The sequence below is a fragment of the Ptychodera flava genome (assembly GCF_041260155.1).
Source record: "Ptychodera flava strain L36383 chromosome 3 unlocalized genomic scaffold, AS_Pfla_20210202 Scaffold_25__1_contigs__length_14229661_pilon, whole genome shotgun sequence".
NCBI lineage: Eukaryota > Metazoa > Hemichordata > Enteropneusta > Ptychoderidae > Ptychodera > Ptychodera flava.
This window is the reverse complement of record NW_027248279.1, coordinates 1917248-1937084: the sequence shown is the minus strand read 5'-3', so window position 1 is coordinate 1937084 and position 19837 is coordinate 1917248. Positions and strand designations below refer to the sequence as shown.

Sequence of the window (19837 nt, the reverse complement as noted above, 5' to 3'; positions counted from 1 at the left end):
TATAAAACCCCTTCCTAGGACTGTATGCCTATGTGATATCTAAATGATGCTAGTCAAGTAATGGCAAGATGATAAGGGCGTAAAACAATTCACGAATCGGCCCGGTTTGCAACCACGCAGTGTGAAGTAGAATAGGACTGATAAAATCCCATATTCTACCATTTTATTCATGTGCGTACATACCGATTTGTCGCGATCGATACCTTACTCCTATGATAATTACAGAAATGCGCGATGCGATACATTCCAACATGAAAACATGGAATACATGCCAAACGAATTTCTGGTCGCTAAAGCTTTAAATATTCCCGTCGAATGAGGTGCCATCGACCGATTAGCTTAGTAACGTCGCGGCTCCTGTCGTACGGCTCAATGTTGACGTCGTGCCTTGCGATAAACCTAAAAGCAACAATGGAAGTTCAGAAAATAAGTATGTATGAACTTTGAGAAGGCGAAAAACATCAAGTTATTCAACATACTGACAAATTTCAGAATGTAGTGAAGACGACAGATGTCATCTGGAGCCTGTACTCTTATGTAAAGCGCCGTGGACGTATCGTCGAAAGTCGATAACAAAACCGAGTTTATGTCAAATAACTAATGTTTGTAGGTATGTACCGACTTGATACGAGTCACAGTATCAATATCCGTACGACGTAAATATTAATGACCAGGATCGGGATTGGCGACTTGACACCGGCAGAGAATGGTGACGACAGTGTTGTAGCCTGCTAGACTAGGTGCCATCGAACGGAACTTTTTAGGCTCACCAAGATTGAAAGCTTGTTTTGAATTTTAAAGCCACAACACCTCTTAGAATAAGAACTACTGTCTCAACTTGTCGTTTTACTAAATTCATAAATATTAAAAAACGTATCCTAAATAACTCTGACCAGTGACGCCACTATTTTTTTGGTTTAAATGGAGTTGCATTGTGTGATATTTACTGGATCCAAGAACGCTAATGCGTAGATCCTCGGAAAACTTTAAAATGTTAGAAAATGGATGAGTACCAGTAAGGACGATTATGGATACATAACAGTAATACAATCCAAGATGCGTTGAATTTTATTTTTTGATGATTGTGACATTATTGTGCCACAATTTATAGCAATATTCAGAAAGTTTACGCTGAGTAAGATTGTCTCTGACAGTAAAGTGAAAGGTAAACTTGCAATTAACTTCAACGGCAAGTTTTTTTGTGTTATTTTTCCAGCTTCATTGATCACTTAATTTTTCAAGCTAAGTGCATACTCATTCAGCGACTCAGGGTAAGATTTAAATGATTGGTAAGAAATTGTCAATATTTTTCTTTTATCTAGGTTCAAAGCCATACTTCAAAAGTTGGACCCGAATCTCAGTGATTTCCTTTTAGGCGTGTTTGCGGGGTATTTTTAACATAATTACACAAACCCCGTCTACTTGTTTTATTTCAGTCCCTTTTGCGCCGATTGACATAGTGATTTCGATCGATGAATTACCGATTATTGAAGGCAGTGATGTACTATTGATGTGTACAGCAGATGGTTTACCTTCACCAACGTACGACTGGACACAGAATGGTGTAGAATTGTCTGACAGAAACAAATACCAAATGAACGAAGATGGAAGTGAATTGACAATTCTCAGCATTACCAAGCACGAACGCGACTATTACAACTGCACTGCTACAAACCAGAAAGGGTTCGATGCAACTGCCGTCTTTATCGATGTGTACTGTGAGTATTCGACTGCTTTATTGTATAATTGGTTTCCAATGTTAACACAAACCAAATCAGTAAATAATGCATTGCATTTGACTACGTTGATTAGATTATTATTAAACTTTTATAAATATTCCAATCGAATAAGTATTCAAGTCGGAAAACCATTTACGGAGTCTATAACAATTTCCAACACAACATGTCTAGAGTTTGGTGCACAAATACATACCAGTTTCTGTACCAGTTTCTGTACCATGTCGTGAACAAAACAATGTGTGGGATTGTTTACGAAGCAGGATCTTTTGAGTGATGGAGACAGAGGCGTCGACTGTATTTCTTCAAACTTTATTACTACAGCTAAGATGAACTACTGCTACAATAATATAATGTATCAGTGGGTGGATAAGTGACGACCAGATCCAGTGGTGAGCGATGCGCTCTGAGTATACGCATACACACACACTATACGTAAACACAGGATATTGGAAGGAACTGAAGAGATTACAATCTGTCTTCATTGTCACGGAATTAAGAAGTAGCTATATTTGTATAACGTTTCTCGACATCTCCCCTTCAGAAGAACATCAGAACACGCATTGACTATAAAACGCACCTATTCCATGAAACAATTGTACCATATATTATGAAATAATGTCGACGGGAATAAAATATGTACGGTTACACTAGGGAATATTAAGTCAGAAGGAAACAGAAAATAAATCAATTTTGATCAATTTTGTCACACATGCATATGAATGTGACAGTGCATAAATATGTTCAGCATGCCGAGTGACGCCGATGAATGTTTTCCTGGCTGATACAATAAATTTGTTTATTACGTGGCATATTCATCCGGGTGCTACTATGCTAATATTTTATACCTTTTGAAATATTGGCCAGTTAGTTTTACCGCTAAGCTGTCTTCCCCTACTCTGAAAACCATCTACCAGTCAGGGAATATAACTTTTGATATATAACCTCAGAAGAGACTGGGTAAAATCTCGCGGCGGGTTTTCAAATAATTGCATATTTAAGCTTGGCAGATACTTCCACTACAGAATGTAGTGCTCTTCAGAGAGTAAATTCCTTGAGAAATGAAGGATCTCAGTTTTGATATGATATTTTTTCATTTTCCACCAAACAGACGAACCACAAACTGGATGGCCTCTATGTGAGGTACACGTAGAGAACAACGAAAGATACATCGCAGAAGGGGATTTTGTAGAATTGACCTGTAAAGCTACTGGCGGTAATCCCCCACCACACTTGGAATGGTACAACAATAGTGAACCGTTACCTGAATGTACCTCTACTACAGAGGATAATGACGTTGTGACTGAAACCGTATCTTGTTGGATATTAACACCTTATGACAATGGAAAAATGTATGATTGTAAAGGGAATCACGATGCGACCGAAGAAAATCCGAGCTGTACCGAGATACTTGATGTAAAATGTAGGTGCACTTCAATCCATTCACCGGGTCAATCCCTACTTGCTGAAATATAATTAGAGGTTATTACCCAATATCGCCTGTTCCTGTGTCGTATCAGCATGAGTGTCATTTGTGCTGCGTCAGACACGAGACGAAGTTGAGTGTCTGACGCAGCACAAATGACACGAATGCTGATATGACACAAGGAACAGGCGATATTTGGTAATAACCGATTTATCATATACCCATGACCATAATTTTAGGGAATTTTTACTAATAGAACGAAAAACCTTTAATTTTGAGGCTTTACTTTATTACGCCTTGCGCATAAATATCAGAATGTTTATGTGAACAGGCTTCATTCATAAAGTATACGATGAAGATGTCAACATCACGCGCAACATCGCTGCAAGTCGTCCATATCTCAATGAAACCCAAGAAGAAAGACACCAGGATACAAAAAGCGTCATACAGAAGGAACATTTTAAGGTGCAATATGCTATTACAACTGTAACCGATCAAAAACTGCTCAGCTTTAAATCTATCCTGATTTCGATCGTCGTATGGCACGGAGCTCGCGCGGAGAGGGACGCCATTTTGTTAGTTTACCCTTAGAGTTGTCATGTCAACAGTCGTCGCGCGCGCCACATCGCTGTCACGCCACGCGCTCACTATCTGTTCGGTGGAGACCGTGCACAGTGCCGGCGCCGTGCGAAAGGCAGAATGTTTGAACTTGACCAAAAAATACCATGGGAAAACATTTCAAGACTCAACGTGATATTTCCGTATTTTGCAACCAGAAATACCCGTGTTCCTCGAAGCCCTTCAAGTTTTTACGTCGGCGACATCGCTTCGCAGGCGGGGAGCGGCAGCCATTTTGTTTTTTACGTTGTTTACCAACAAACTGCTAATGTAGTTCGGGAAAACTCTAAAACTGATGACGTTCATCGTGCATATCTCGACGTTTACCGTGAAATATCACGGCTGATATTTTACGTTGAACATCACTAGGATGTAGCAATATGGGCATGGGTATATGATAAATATGTAAATTGCTCTGTAGGGTTGCAATTTTTGTTCCGGATGTACTCTGAGTATTTAAAGTGAAAGTTAAAGTATACTTGCACAGACAATGAGAGTTTACCCGATCTGATGAGTAGCTGATGCACAGTACATCCCGCATGTATTTTTATATTGTATTAAATTTTGCAGATTCTCCTACTTGGCAAATCTGCAGTAACACAGCGGGAGACCAATTCGACGAAGATGACTATTTTACTCTTACCTGTGAATCTGATGGAAATCCCCTTGCAACATTGCAATGGATTAATGGAACAGACGCGGCTATTCTTCATGAAACTAATGATTACGATGAAGACGAGACAGCGATCAATGAATATTCATGGGATCTGAGTCGAGGCGATAATCAAGTGTTTTTTGAATATCATGCTTTCAACGATATCAGGGAAAACACACTGGAATGTAGAACGGCACATCTCATTGTACACTGTATGTTGCATACTCTATAACATTTTTTCGCGAACGGATTATAATTTTTATCTATGAGTTGATTTTTTAATCCGTTTCAAAAATATATTAAATGTCCGCATGTTTCTCAAAAACTGTACGATTGTAGGAAAATTGAGCTCTATTTGAAAGAATATTGGTCGCTTTAGCGACAAAGGTAAGAGTTCATTGGTATGTAGGCGATTTTTAAACGATTGCATGTTCTGCGATTACTTTTTAATATTAGATATAAATAACGACTCAAAAACTTTTTCTTCGCACCCAAAACAGGCAGAGTAAAAAATTGATGATTCTTACATTGGAATTTAACAAATGTGTCATTCACCTTTCCTGTTTAAAAGTTTACATTTTCATTTCATTTTGCAGTTGCACCTCTCTCTGTATCGTTGAGTGGATACACAGACACAGCTAGGAAAGGAGACAGGTTAGAGTTATCGTGTGTAACAGACTCCAGTAATCCTGTCTCTACTATCAGCTGGTACAAAAATGACCAACTGATAACTGACGATGATCACGAAGAGATTCAAGAGGAAGATGTCAGAGATGGCAGTTTTCATGGAAAAGTTACGGAAGGAGGTTTACATTTTGATGTTCTTGCATCTCATAATGAGAATGAGTTTTCTTGTAAAACTACGAGAATTGGATATTCAGATAAGGACTTAACTGTTTCCGTAACCACTTCCGTATATTGTAAGTACCACTTTCATTTATAAAGCTGCTTCTCTTAACGAAATATACTTCTTCGATACTTAATATTGTTGCGATAGAATTTTGTGTATTTTAAATATATAAGGACATTTTGTATTTCAATCAAATCCGAATCGGTTTATTTACTAAAAGTGAATTATTATTTGCAATGGCTTGTTTCATGTATGTGAAGTTCAAAGAAATGTGCATTTTCTGAAATCTGTCGGTTTATACAGTTTAATACTTGAGATCAAAGTACGCATTTGCAAAATTATTTCAAGTGAAGCTCAATAAAAGATATTTGCATATCAGTTCCACCTTCAGAACCAGAGGGCTGTACAACAAGTCTTACTGGATATTCATCACCGGTTGTAGAGGGCGATGACCTTGTACTTACATGTACATCATGCAGTGGTAACCCAACACCGATCATTGAATGGTTTAAAGATGAACATAAGATTGAAATAGGTTTAGGCGATATTTCTATCTCACAAGGAGAAAATCATGGTAAAATAGCTGTACAAGATTTAACTTTACATCTCACGTATCAACATCATGGACAGAGATTGACATGTGAATGTTTCAATGAAGAATTCATGATGGAAAACGATAGAGCTGTATCAAACAACATTATCTTGGACGTGCAGTGTAAGTCGCTTTTATTTCCCTTTTAATTATTAGCGGGTGATTGTAGCACTTTAAAGTGGAAACCCCACTTGGTAACATTTTTAAAACACATTTTAATGCCAACGGTCGATATTTGACGTGGCGACTGCGAGCGGATCGCGAGATATCGATAAAATCATGTCATTTCCCGAGCGTATTTTTCACATCCCGAAGTTTTAAGAAATCTCCCGAAGGTTTGTTGGTGTGCTGATTGGGTCGTTCGAACGACGCAATTGATATAACTCCCACTGCGAAGACGTTATATACAGCATTATGCCTTTACCTCAGGTAAGTTTTTTTGTAAACTTCTCCTTAGTTTTTGTCGTTGTCATAATCCAATCACTTGTATTATATTTTTAACAATACCACATAGATATCAATTTTTTACGTGTAAAATATTAGCCGCCTGTGATGACTACATTTTGTCGTCTGCCAATGCTGAGACTGCCTGTGGGCCGAAACTAAGTTCCGTTTCGTAAAAAATGTTTCCCATTTGAATATGCAGAAAATGTAGAGTTCAGATTTATATCACTGATATCATCTCCTACCGCGTCAAGGTAGTTTTTGTCATATTCAGTTTCAAAATGTTGAAATCCTGTCAATGTCAATTGCCACTGTATTGTATTGCATTGTCGAATCGAGTCGGCTATCCGTGCAGTGCACTCTTAGCAAGGCATAGATGTTTTATACTTATGTGTACCTACCGCGATTCGCCTTGGTGTTTCCGTGATGAAATGTTTTTTTTTCAAGTCAAATTTACTCAAAATATTTAGACATTTTTTCTGTCGATAGGATTAATCTTTGTGCGACCAGAATTGAGTCACAGACCATCAATGCATCTATTATCAATGAGTGAGAATTCCGAGGCGCTTCCAATAGATTTCCCAGCGGCTGTACTAGTCACCTATGCGAATTCTGGTGGAATCGGCAAACTTTCTTTTTCGTTTTGTTTTGTTTTTCTTGCCAAGTCAGTAAGACTCAGCTTTCTCCCACGGACATGACCAATCATCGTCGCGAGTGATACTATGGCGTACAACATTGTCAGCGTAGAAATGTGCCCTCTAGCTTAGGTGACAATGGCGCCAGTGCCCAACGTTCGATGTTTGGAAGCTGAATTCAAGTGGGCCACCGGAATTCAAACTTTTACTTTTTTGAGGACATGTTTTTATCGATATCTCGCGATCCGCGCGCAGTCACCACGTCAAATATCGACCGTTGGCATTAAAAGAATGTGTTTTTAAAATGTTACCAATTGGAAGTGCCACTTTAATGTCTTCTTCAGTCCTTCGTACAATTTTGCCTGCCAATCTACGAAGACTGGTGGACATCAACATTTTATAAGATGAGCGTGAAAAAGAATAAGTCGAAATATTTTGAGTAAGCATTTAGTAGATAACGAATTACATTGTTCTTTTAATTATGCTATGTAGATGCCCCTTTTGTGGAGAACGAGGAAGAAAATCAACAACAATCTGTCAATTTAACTGATGATGCGGAACTCTTGTGTGAAATCAACAGCAACCCGGAAGTTGAAATCACGTGGTTTGACGTCGATAACGAAACTATCAGCAATTCGACTGGCAAGTTTCTCGTGAGAAAAAACACAACCAATGCCATCACAACTGGTGTTCTTACAATCTTCAACGTCAGCGAATCCGATCTTGGTTATTACCGATGTCAAGCCTCCAACGACATAAATGGTGTCAATTTGATTATAAATCTGTGGGGGAAAAGTGAGCTAATGATATTCACGTTTTCTTTTTAAATTATATTAGCAATCATATTAATGTTTATCATAGTACCCTATATCATAGAACATAATTATGTTAAATTTGAATAATCAAGTCACCGTATGCTCTACTAACACGGTCATTTTAAGCTTTTGATATCATTGACTGGCAACACTATTTCAGTATAATTGTTTCATCAATAACATGATGCGCTATTTAATGCGTATATTAAGTTGGCATAGTTTTTACCAATGCAGTTTACCAATGAGACGAGAATAACATGTACTTAAATGTTGAGTGATTTACAAAACTAAAATATCGGAATATCGCTGACAAACAGACTTGGATTTGATGACGGTAACAGGAGGAATGCAGACATGCCAAAATCGTTTACTTCCACGAAACTAGAAGGAATATTTTGTCAGATATAAGTTTTAAATTAACGTTTTTTGTTCGATTAACAAAATGCAGGGAGTCCATACCCAGCCTATAGCGTGATCGTTACGGATAAGACTGAACATAGCCTAACGTTGGAATGGGTTCCTGGCTTCGACGGTGGATTACCGCAACAATTCCAGTTGGAATATCGGGAAAGTGACACAATGAAAGGGGCTTTGAAGAGGACAAACCCGACAACAAACACATCAGATACGATTCATGAACTTCAGGCAATGACGGAATACCACATCACCGTTGTTAGTTTCAATAGCATTGGTGAAAGTCACAGTGATCCCCCAACAGTGAATTCAACATTGCGTAAGTAAAATTAAAAGTATTTTTCAGTGTGATGAGAAGATTTCTAAGCAAATCACGCGACCAATGCAACATGCCGTTCAATCCGTAGACAGCGATAAAGCGGCTAACACTTCAGATGTTGAGCACCACATACAATAAATGGAAACCTAGGACTATATTCTTTCCTTACGGAATATCTGGCTGGCAATTATAGTGATATGGGACAGGCGCTCTATGTTGAATAGATGCGGCTTATAGTAGAGACAATGTGTACGACCTCGCAATTGGTATAAAATCTTTAGAGAGATCTTCAGCGAAAAAACAACTTCAAGATTGATGACACATCATTTAACAATGAAGTATTTTCACCATGATATACAATATGGTGACTGCATGAGGATTAAATCATGATTGCCAAGCTCACGCATAATTATGTTATTAACTCTCGCCTGGTCGGTCAATATGCAGATTATATTTGTTTAAATGTATCTGACGATTACGATTGTATGGATACAGTTTATTATTAATAATAATGTAAAAATGACTTTTTTGTTAATCATCTCTATAGCTAAAACACCTGTTATGGATGAGGGTAAGTGTTATTTATCAATGCCTTGATTGCTAACTGCACTACCATTATTACGAACACAAAACAAACCTTTGCACTGCATGACAATATATTAAAGTGGCACGGCCACCAACAGGAAAAGGTAAACCTTCATGAGAACTTATTATTATGGTAATGACCTAGAACGTTACCTGTATGTCCTTGTTTCTCCTTTAAGGTAAAATGACGTCACATTCGAACATCTGTCACCAATTCAACAGTTATTGCCGATTTTTGTGCTCGATATACATCGATAATTAGTCCGCTAGTACATTAGGAAGTCTGTTATGGATGCTGAAGTCATATCCATATCCATAAATCCCTCAGGTCAGCTGGCGTATGCACTTTATGCAAATTGTGTAACGCACAAAAAATAACCAACCAATCAAATGTCGTGAAAACTATACATTCAGTATGTATGTATCTGTAAGTTTTCGCAAATAAAACCGAATATCGCATGTCTATTATTTTAATGCCGTCATTTTGTGGTTGCACTGTTTTTTAACCATTGTTACGTGATTCCCACTGATGTAGAAGGCAGAATCGATAAAAAACATTAACAATAAAATATTTAACGTGTATATATGACAATTGTTATAATTATAAATAGCGCCATCGATATGAAACTGTATATATTGTCTATCAAATTACTTATCATTTTATGCCTTCATTTACAGATATCAAATTCAACCAATATACTGGAGAGCTTTTAATAGAAGCTCCAACAGGCTCTTGCATAAAAATAGACGAGTACACAAGCGATGGAAATTGGACAACTCATAAATTCGATCCCATCAATGGACCTTGTGATACAAGTGTTACATTAAAGATTGATGGCTCTGCGCTTTTAAGAATATACTTCTGCAATGATGACTATACGGAATGTGGTGAGCCATTAGAATACGAATGTGAGTCATCAACACGATTGAAACTAATTTGGGATTATTGGATGATGAAGTAATGTAGATTTAATCTACTAATCTCATCTGCTCTTCTTTTTAAGTTACACACTTAGCTTGTTTTTAAGAGCGATTTGCAATATTGCAACATTCAGCTGCATGACACCTGTTTTAAGAAATTTTAGAAATATGAATATCCAATTATCCCGAATTAGTTCCAATCGTGTTCCATATACATGTTATATTTGAACTTACTTTATCTTTCGTTAAAGTGATTGTAAATGACCATAGCACGGTCGTCATATGCAAATGTATCAAACTTTAATTGTTAACGTCTGACTTTGTACTAATATTCTATTTATAGAAATATTGTCCGCTTCTACTATACCAGGACTGTTTACTGAATATATTGTGATAGGTTGTTTAAGTCGGACCCAATCTCCGTACAGAGATTGTAGCACAGCGTGGATAATTATAGCCTAGCTAAGGAGTCTCAGTAGCACAGCTACCCGTTAGCGCGCAGTCAACGAGTTGGAGACCCTCTAGCTTGGTTAAAGTTATCCACCCCGCAATGCTCTCACATCGCACTTCAAACATGTCTGTGTGGATATTGAGTCAGGCCTAGATATTGGTGTATAGGGCCAAACAAAAAACGAAAAGGTGCTGTTCCGATAACCCGACTTATCCTATTTTATACTGGCCGACCCTAGATTTTTTAAAGCTACGTAGATGCGGAAGGGGAAAAAAAACAGAAAACCACGCGAGAACTGGCTTGAAACCTTTCGCTGATCACTGCGTCTCACGTAACGAGATAAGCAGCACATAGTAAGACGCAGATACAGGCAAACCGCTATTTTGAAATGTGCTTTTTTGGTCCCCCGGAAGTTGTTAAGTTATTAATAGCGCATGTCCACACATAGTGCATCATATTTTGTCGCATGGTTTTTAGTCTCGTCTGGTAGCTGCAAATATTCCAAAACTTGTGAGTGTTGTTATTAAATCCTTGGTTAAATTCTATCCACGTGTGCATCATAGAATTGTATAATTTTAGCTTTACTTCCAAGTAAAATTGAACAGCTAATGACAGCGACCCATGGTTCTACCAATCAGATTTCGTAATTCGAGATATGGCGGTTTCCAATTACATGCCTCTGTATGCTTGTCACTGACGCGGGGACCAGCAAATTGAAACTTATGACGTCATTCATCGATTCACCAACGTTACAAATAATATGGCGGCCAGCGATACGCACTACCTTTATTGTAGTCTGGTTCCCTGCCCCCTTTCTACCGCTGACTGCGCTGTGCTAACGAAAAGGGTCAGGTATGCGCCAGCCATTTTGCCCAGATTTTGAGCAGAATGGAGGACGCGCGTGGCGCGGGATGTCAGGTTGGAATGTTCGAAATGACTGCGCCCTTGAAAGTATTTCGGCAGCAAGGCAGGGAGAGCAGTCACCATGAACATTACACAAACCTTCAAACAACCAAGCTGTTTCAGCTGTTTCAGTATGTAAAATAGCGTATGAGGTGAATTTAGTTGTGAAAGAGCGTACTTCATCCGAATGACAAAATCTACTTTGTTTTTGGTTTGTTTTTGAAGTCTGAAACAACATATATTACTGCAGCGGACGCAGCGGACACAGGTGCTCCCCTTAGCTAACCAACATATTCTTTTGTGTCGTCAAATCATAGCCATGGATGGAATGGAGGCGCATACCTGACCCTTTTCATAGAAGGGGACAGGGAGCCAGATTACTTGTACTGTACTGTTACGTAAATTTCGCAAATGCGATCATTGCAAGGAAAGACAGTTTTTCCCTGCTGTAAATCGGAAACGGACTTTCGAACAAATTATATTCTTGATGAAAGCCACCAAGGTTTTTCTATATGTAAAACATGAGACATATATTTATCTGCTGGACCATTGACCGTTTATCCCTGGTAAATCAACGGTTTCGGACGTCACGAGAGCAGATATTTGTGCAGGCTATGAGCTATCGAGTTATTCGGCCGGGCATTGAGCGGAATCGAGTTGATTTCGGCCGAAAATAGATAGAGAAGGTAGTTATCGTGGGCGGTCCAAAGGTCCATGCCAATTTCAACGTGAAGTAAATTCACTTTTGTTCTTAGCCACAGCGAATGGTGACGCATTACGAGAGGCAAGAAAACTGTTGATGCATTTCAATTTCTGATAATGGGCGACCGGCATTTTGCACCAACGAAGACAAGCAGGTCTGAAACTGGACTGTGCTTTAATAGTAAAATTTGTTGTCAAAGAATTATGATTCAGCCAGTTGCATTCAAATAGGCTTACTCATCAACCAGTAATCCAATCGATGATGAAACTGTTAACAGCTGCAGGGTTTTAAACTCTAAAAACTGGGTATTTAAAAATACAAATATTTTGAAAAAAAAATATTACCGACCTACTTACCCTAATTTTGAGAACCATGTTATCGAAACAGTACAATTTAGTTTTTATTTGCCTAACGTAGGCCGTGGCAGACACAAGTTTTAATGCTTGATCGTCAAATTTAAAATTTCGTTTTCGCTTTTTTGTACTCGAATATTGTATCTTTATCAATATCTCATATTTTACTGAATGTCAATGGATTAACGATTGCCTAACTAGCTGTATCATATTTCCCATGCAGTTCATACCGAATCCAAATCGAAGACGGAAGCAATTATAGGCGTAGCTGTTACGTTAGCTGTTTTGCTAGTGCTGCTTTTCTCAGGAATTTTCCTGTACATGCGGAACAAGAAGTCAAAAGGTAAATGTCATGAAAATATATAATGATTTTTAATCGAAATTAGTAACGTATGACTCAAGTGACATGATTTCTGCTATCGGCCATCTATTGTCCTGGTTGTCTTAACAGAGTGCTTATGTGAATCGCTCATCAAAAGTGTACGCCAATTCGCCTGTAATTCACTAGTATTCATTGGTTAACATAGCCATGGTTTGTGTTCTTCCCTGTAGGAAAAGAAGAAAGTCGGGGGTAATGTATTAATGTCTCATTGCTATTCTCAGTTTGTATTTGATTTCATGAGCATTTGATTGGTATTAGTAACAAAGCAAGCAACCTTGCAAGTCGAACGTAACTTATTTTCATTCATCCCTTTCAGACAGATTTACGCTAACCGTACTGATAGCGACCGGCACGACTACATGGATTTAGAATTACCAAAGGATAAGTTTGGTAAGATTAAGTTTTATTCGCAAGGATCGAGTTATTGTTGCAGATAAAGCCGTGTAACAAGAAAAGAATATGCATATTTGTGTCCATAGTTGACATAAAAGCGCGGAAATTACTTTTTTCAAATATGATAGTTATTTCATGGCACAGTGTTCATTTTTTTTCCATCTCACTCTATTGGAAAGACAAATTTATCCATATCCTTCCATCCTGTGCGTTTTTATACTGATATCTGTTCTATCTTGTACTTTCCTTCTCAGATAATGACGTTGATAATGAGTTAAGTATAAATATTTCTTATTTTGCGTGATGCCTTATGTTTTTATAGTCTACGCAAAGAATAAAAAAATCAGAATGCTATTGATGTAGAATCTTCGCAAGGCCAGACTATTGATATTCCGGCGTGTTTATAAATATCGTGTGGCGACAACTTGAATACCCGGATCCACAAAATAACTATGTTTTTCATTCTGTTTGCAATGTGCTTGTGTGCAATGTGTGATAGCGAGTATATGGGTGCGAATGCTTCGTGAGCTGTATTTTGAGGGGGGGGGGGATTTAGCCGAGCGGTTTTGACTGTGCCGTACGTTGTGAGTTCGAATCCGATCGAAAACATGCTGAAAGTTCGTGCGGCAAATACTTGATAAACCAATATTTGTGATATTAAAAAAGTTCGCAGTCAATGACAAGGAGACAATACAAGACAGCTATAACACATATAGTGTAAATTTTATAAATGTCTAATCTCTTGGCAGAGGTGCATATGCTGATATCCACCAAACAGAAACAGAATACATGGGACTAGTTTTCAGAAACAGAAATCCAGGTATGTAATACGGATAGTTTTCAATCGGATTCGAACCCACAACATACGGCATCAGTCGCCTAGCTGAGAGGCCAGAGACAGAACCAGTCGGCTAAATCTCCACTCCCAAAAAAGAGTGGTTCAATAGCCGGCTAAGTTGTTACATTTTTCTGACTGAGACCGCTCAACACGTTGTAGAGTTCGTGAAGCACTCACGCACGCATGCTCCCTATCATACATCGCACATACACACTACATCGAAGCGAAGAAACGAATTTCATCGCTTTAACTGGGCGAACGATAACCTCGGGGACAATTCTGTCCACCAGCAGTGTTACCAACCCAGGATAGAAAATACGGATAGTTTTCAATCGGATTCGAACCCACAACATACGGCATCAGTCGCCTAGCTGAGAGGCCAGAGACAGAACCAGTCGGCTAAATCTCCACTCCCAAAAAAGAGTGGTTCAAAAATTTAAAATCTCTTCCAAAACCATTTTAAAGCCTGACTTTTTTGCACATGACAATATTGAGGCTTAGGTTGGCGCCAAAGACACATTTTCTTTCAAGAATTTATAACTCATTTTTTCTTCCTTATTATTTACAGAAGTATGTGATGAAGACAATACAACGGTGTACAAGGTGACAGAAATATTGTATCTATTAATTATTTCTTTCTCGTTTTATTTTTATCGATTTCTAACTCGTACGGTTCCTATCAACGTGATATTCATTCATTCATTCATTCATTCATTCATTCATTCATTCTTCATCTACCCATCCATCCATCCATTCATTCATTTATATCCAATTTAAAATCAATGAAAATTCATAACGATCAGTAAACATGCAAAATAATCATCATCTATAATGATGAATACGATAGTATGTAAAATAATAAAAAATGTGCAGTCTAGAGTCAATAGATAACTTTACGAACATGCTTAAACTTAATCGCCTTTTACCATAAGTCTGATAACTGACACTTTCTATCCTCACGATATTTAACATCAAAATTAAAGCGTAGTATGCAACCACTTCCTTGTTACAAAATCCTTCTTAATGAATTCAACATCTTGTTGTTAATCTATGTTTCATCCCAACAGCCTTCTGCGGATGATGGGCAAATACCACATTTCTCAAATAACCTGAAATTAGGTGAAACAATCATCGATGGAATATTTACGAAACTTGTGACAGCAGAGCTCCCGCTGTCGTCGCAGAGAGCCTTGGCAGTAACTGTGAAGACCCTTAAGAAATTAGATGGTATTTCCCAATATTTTATAAAAGCTAAACATCGGACTATTGGCCCGAGAGGAGGTGAATGTTTGCCAGACGTAGGGGGGGGGGGGCGTATGGTCTCCTGCCTCGAGGGTACATAGTTCCATGTTTGGGGAATAATTAATATTCTTATTACATGCCTCTCTTATATTAATGTCATTCCAATTTTTTGGCTTATATAAAAATGACAATCTTATGATTTGTGTCCTTGTTGCAGAAATTTTGTCGAAAAAGACAACGATTTCTGTCATCAGATGACGCGTTGATATATTTAGGCTAAGTCACCGTTATACGGTTATCAATATTTTTTGCATAATTTTGTTAAAACAGTATTTCCTTGTAAAACATGTAATTATATAATTTTTAAATCCCGAAGTTGTTCATTTTCAGTCAAATGATGAGTTTGAGGCCCGCTGCGTCATCAACATGTTACCTTTGAATCCTGTGGAACACGCGACGTCGATATACGTGGCATGTAATAACGATATTTTGCATATTAAAATATCATAATATTCTCAGAAGCAAAACTAATATTCATGCGTTCTGTAACATTGACGATTCCCGGGTACACGTTCGATTATGTCCTTTCATCTGTTTTTATTTTCAACTTATACTATAGACACGGAAGGAAAGCGAGCCCTTTGGAAAGAAGTGGAATTCATGAGAACTCTGCCGAGAAATCCTAACATCCTTTCATGCCTTCACGAATTCACAACGTTCGGTAAATTAGCGTGTTTGACATATTTTGTAACCCATTCGTAAACAGTTTCCGTGGCAACAATCAATGTTCATTTGATCCACAATTGCAATTATCGAAGTTGCTATTCTCCATTTTGATCTATTTCAATGAGAATTAAAAAAAAAGGTTTTTTTTGAAAACAAAGGTCATATATGAAACTTAATATTTCAAATAGTGTGTCTGCTTAACAAGTACGCTGACTGTTGTAAGACAGACAACAAGGGCAAAAATAGTTATGTTTAACATATGTCTACAGAGGTGTTATGGATTTATATTGAGGTGAGGGAGAACATCAAGACGACATCTCTAAAAATCAACGTATTAACAATGGACAGTTGTAATATTATTTTTTCAGATCCACTGCGTTTGGTTCTAGAACCCTGTTATCATGGAAATTTGAAGACTTATCTCCAAAACCTGAACAAAGAAGAAACAGAAATGAAGGCGCTTTTGCTATTCTCCCTGGACTGCGCAAACGGAATGAAGTTTTTGGAAGAAATACAGGTAGAATATTTTTTTAACGACTATCGACGAGGGAAAAACAAAAAATTGCAACATGAATTCTCAGGTCCTCTCTTTGGATTTGTATTATCATTCATATCTGTTTTATTGATATCCAAAGTGCGTCCACAGACATCTAGCCGCTCGCGTCGTAATGCTTGATGGACAACGGACTTGCAAAATATCAGAACTTGGATTCTCGACTGCCGTCATGGATCAAGTCACTTATGAGAAGATAGTCAAGGTAGTGTATCGGTAAAAGCACTTAATAAATACTGTTAGAAATTTGCAGAAGCTCAATTTTTCGTATTGAACTAGTGATTTATCATGAATATACAAACAATTGACAATATCTGTTTCCTACAGCGCCGTTTACCAATTCGATGGATGGCCTTGGAATCAATCGAAAACTGTGTTTACTCATCGGAGACAGATGTGTGGTCTTACGGAGTATTGCTCTGGGAAATATTCAGCTTTGGTACGAATTTCTCTCTCTCTCTCTCTCTCTCTCTCTCTCTCTCTCTCTCTCTGTCTCTCTCTCTGTTTGTCTGTCTGTCTGTCTGTCTGTCTGTCTGTCTGTCTGTCTGTCTGTCTGTCTGTCTGTCTGTCTATCTATCTATCTGTCTATCTATCTATCTGTCTATCTATCTATCTATCTATCTATCTATCTATCTATCTATCTATCTATCTATCTATCTATCTATCTATCTATCTATCTATCTATTTAGCTAGCTAGCTAGCTAACTACCTATCTGTAAAATAATTTATCATTATATTTATCTCTCTCTAACAATTTTACCGATCTTCAAATATCTGGAATATGAAATATCGCTGAACTAATTTAACTATTATTATTATTCTAGGTGTCACCCCTTATCGAAGCATGAACATTACAGACGTTTTGTCCAAATTGAGAGCGGGACACAGACTGCCTATACCAGAGAGGTGCTCCAATGATGTGTATGTATTATAAATATAATATGTATTCATTTTTAGGATGTGTTTGATCTTCATGCAAGAACACTGATCTGTTTTTAATATTTTCCTTGTATTACAGTGACATATCATTGAATGCTAAAACACACCATACCTCTTAGGGAACACAGATAATTAAAAGACGTGCAGGGCAATCTCATTGCAAAAAACCCAATGCCGACACACGTAATTGATTGATATTACCAATGACACCCGGTCAAATCGCAATATTTAATAATTATTGATTAATACTTTACCTCTGTCTGTTATTATTATAATTTATCGACAGATATTCAATCATGGAAATGTGTTGGCAAAGGGACCCTTCAAATCGACCAACATTCGACGACATGGTACAATACTTCGAAATGTTACTCAGCGATTCAACCTCAGGTAAATATCAGTAAATGCAATGAAAACTATTGCTGCTGTCGGCATTATTTTATTTTCTTTCATTTGCTCTCATATGTAGAATAGAGGGACAAATTATTTATTTAAGTCCGTGAGACGTTGTTGTGGAATTAACCTTGTTTAAAAGAGTCTTGCATTCCATTATCAAATTGTCCTTATAGTGACTCTATCACAAAGTGACTCTATCACAAAATATCATTATATTGATTGGCTGTGGTGTTCGTATGCGTTTGCACTTTAAGACATCGTAGCTTTTGATTACGTTCTTTTGCGGTGACTAAATACATATCTAAATATACACATGTGATAGAGAAAATATGTGATTTTGACTTTCACTTAACAATTATTTATGTCTCTGTCTGCCTTTATCTTTCTCCCTCTCTGCCTGCCTGTATGTCTATATGTCTTTTCCTCACTCTTTCTCTCTAAACATCAGTGTAGAGAGCCTATTCATAAATTGAGACAGTCTGATTTTGAGCTTGTCTTTGTTTGTACACACAACAGAAGGACTTGGTAACAAGTATAATAATTTAGCTTGTATAATTGAGCCATTTTTTCGAGAGAGATAGAAACGTTATGTAATTACAAATCTGCTAAATTGATTATTTTAAACATCTCAGTCATTCTAGCGCTGTATAGCATTCTGCTTAACATATGACACGATTGACATCTTTAAACTTGAAGAATGTAGTGAAGGTTATGCCCATAATAATAAACACCGATAATTAGTTTTCGAAATAATGTAATATTGAAACAAACAACTGACTTAGATTTTCCACACATTACATTAAACATTTTACTTTGACAGAGATAATATAAGCGATTGAGTTTTTACATTGAAAAGTTGTTAATTGGAACAATATTTTTCTTTACAAACAACTGCATTTGTTAGCGCGATGCGTTTCACAAAAAAATGCGCATACAATACGTTGATGGTCATTTTGTAATTTGTAATATTTTTACTTAAAGTCAATGCATCCATTAATGGATTTTCATGCATTGAATAAAATACACGGAAATATACAGAATAAAAATGAATAACTCGATAAGAGACCAGTAGTTAAACAGTTATAAAACTATACATCAAAAGGATAAGCATAAAAAGTTGGTGAGCACCGTTTATTCAATTAAAACAAAGAGGAAGTTTACATGCATATCGGTCAAAAATAGGTCAGAAAACATAAACAGGCACAGTAAAGTAGTTTAACTTATAGTATTGGCAATGATGGACGGATTATATTTGAATGAGCGACTGTGGGCTTTAGAAACATGATATTTACTTCTGGTGTTATACTGGTGCATTGTTGAATTTGTTGTGAGAAGGTCAGACAAGTACACAGGAACTTTGTTGTTGACACATTTTTGAACTAGATTTTTTAAGTGTTGGTCGTGCCTTTCCTGGATAGTTGGCCAGTTGAATGAATTTCTGTAAGATGTAACATGGTCTGACTTTAAGGCACATTTTACTCTTTTATATTAAATGACTGTTTTTAATTAAAATTGAACATAAGTCGCACCTACATGTGAACTTCTAGACTTTTGAATTGTAAATTACTGATTTTACAAATTAGATTTACTCTTTAGAAATTTCGTGAAATAATTCTACATCAATAAATTCCTGAAAAATGACTCTCTTGTTATATAGTATCTTTCAAAGGATGTAACTCCATACTGTGACACGTAGAGATCTCGAGGTTTTTTGCGATTGAATTTAAATACTTGAGTAAAGGTTCGGTAACAAATTATTTGAATGAATGTCTTTTAGTACGGCACCTTTGTTTACCACCACCGCAAAACTGTCATTGTACATATCGTGAAATCAGGGAGCTCATTTCGTTAATAACGATGCGATACTACATGACGAATGCCACGTAGAGATGTCGGTTTTATCGACTCTCACTTCTAGGTGGTACATACTTCTTCCTGTCATTTCTGC

The 19837-nt window shown here is 37.2% G+C and overlaps 2 protein-coding genes across 2 annotated transcripts; both read left to right on the top strand.

Annotated features, from left to right (window-relative positions):
* The first annotated feature begins 1440 nt into the window (after positions 1–1440).
* LOC139125180 (nephrin-like) lies at positions 1441–8512 on the top strand. The gene is made up of 7 exons (XM_070691284.1): positions 1441–1718; positions 2848–3159; positions 4351–4647; positions 5032–5289; positions 5665–6000; positions 7449–7751; positions 8220–8512. Exons 1-7 carry the CDS (start codon positions 1511–1513, stop codon positions 8510–8512), a joined length of 2007 nt encoding a protein of 668 aa, XP_070547385.1. The 5' UTR covers positions 1441–1510.
* A 545-nt stretch (positions 8513–9057) lies between these two features.
* On the top strand, positions 9058–19530 carry LOC139125310 (tyrosine kinase receptor Cad96Ca-like). The gene is made up of 15 exons (XM_070691408.1): positions 9058–9075; positions 9768–9998; positions 12644–12763; positions 12973–12991; positions 13119–13202; positions 13945–14015; positions 14602–14636; positions 15101–15260; positions 15895–15996; positions 16370–16518; positions 16637–16759; positions 16882–16993; positions 17379–17475; positions 17780–17883; positions 18338–19530. The coding sequence occupies exons 1-15, from the start codon at positions 9066–9068 to the stop codon at positions 18340–18342; spliced, it is 1422 nt and encodes a 473-aa protein (XP_070547509.1). The 5' UTR covers positions 9058–9065; the 3' UTR covers positions 18343–19530.
* The last annotated feature ends 307 nt before the right edge of the window (positions 19531–19837 follow it).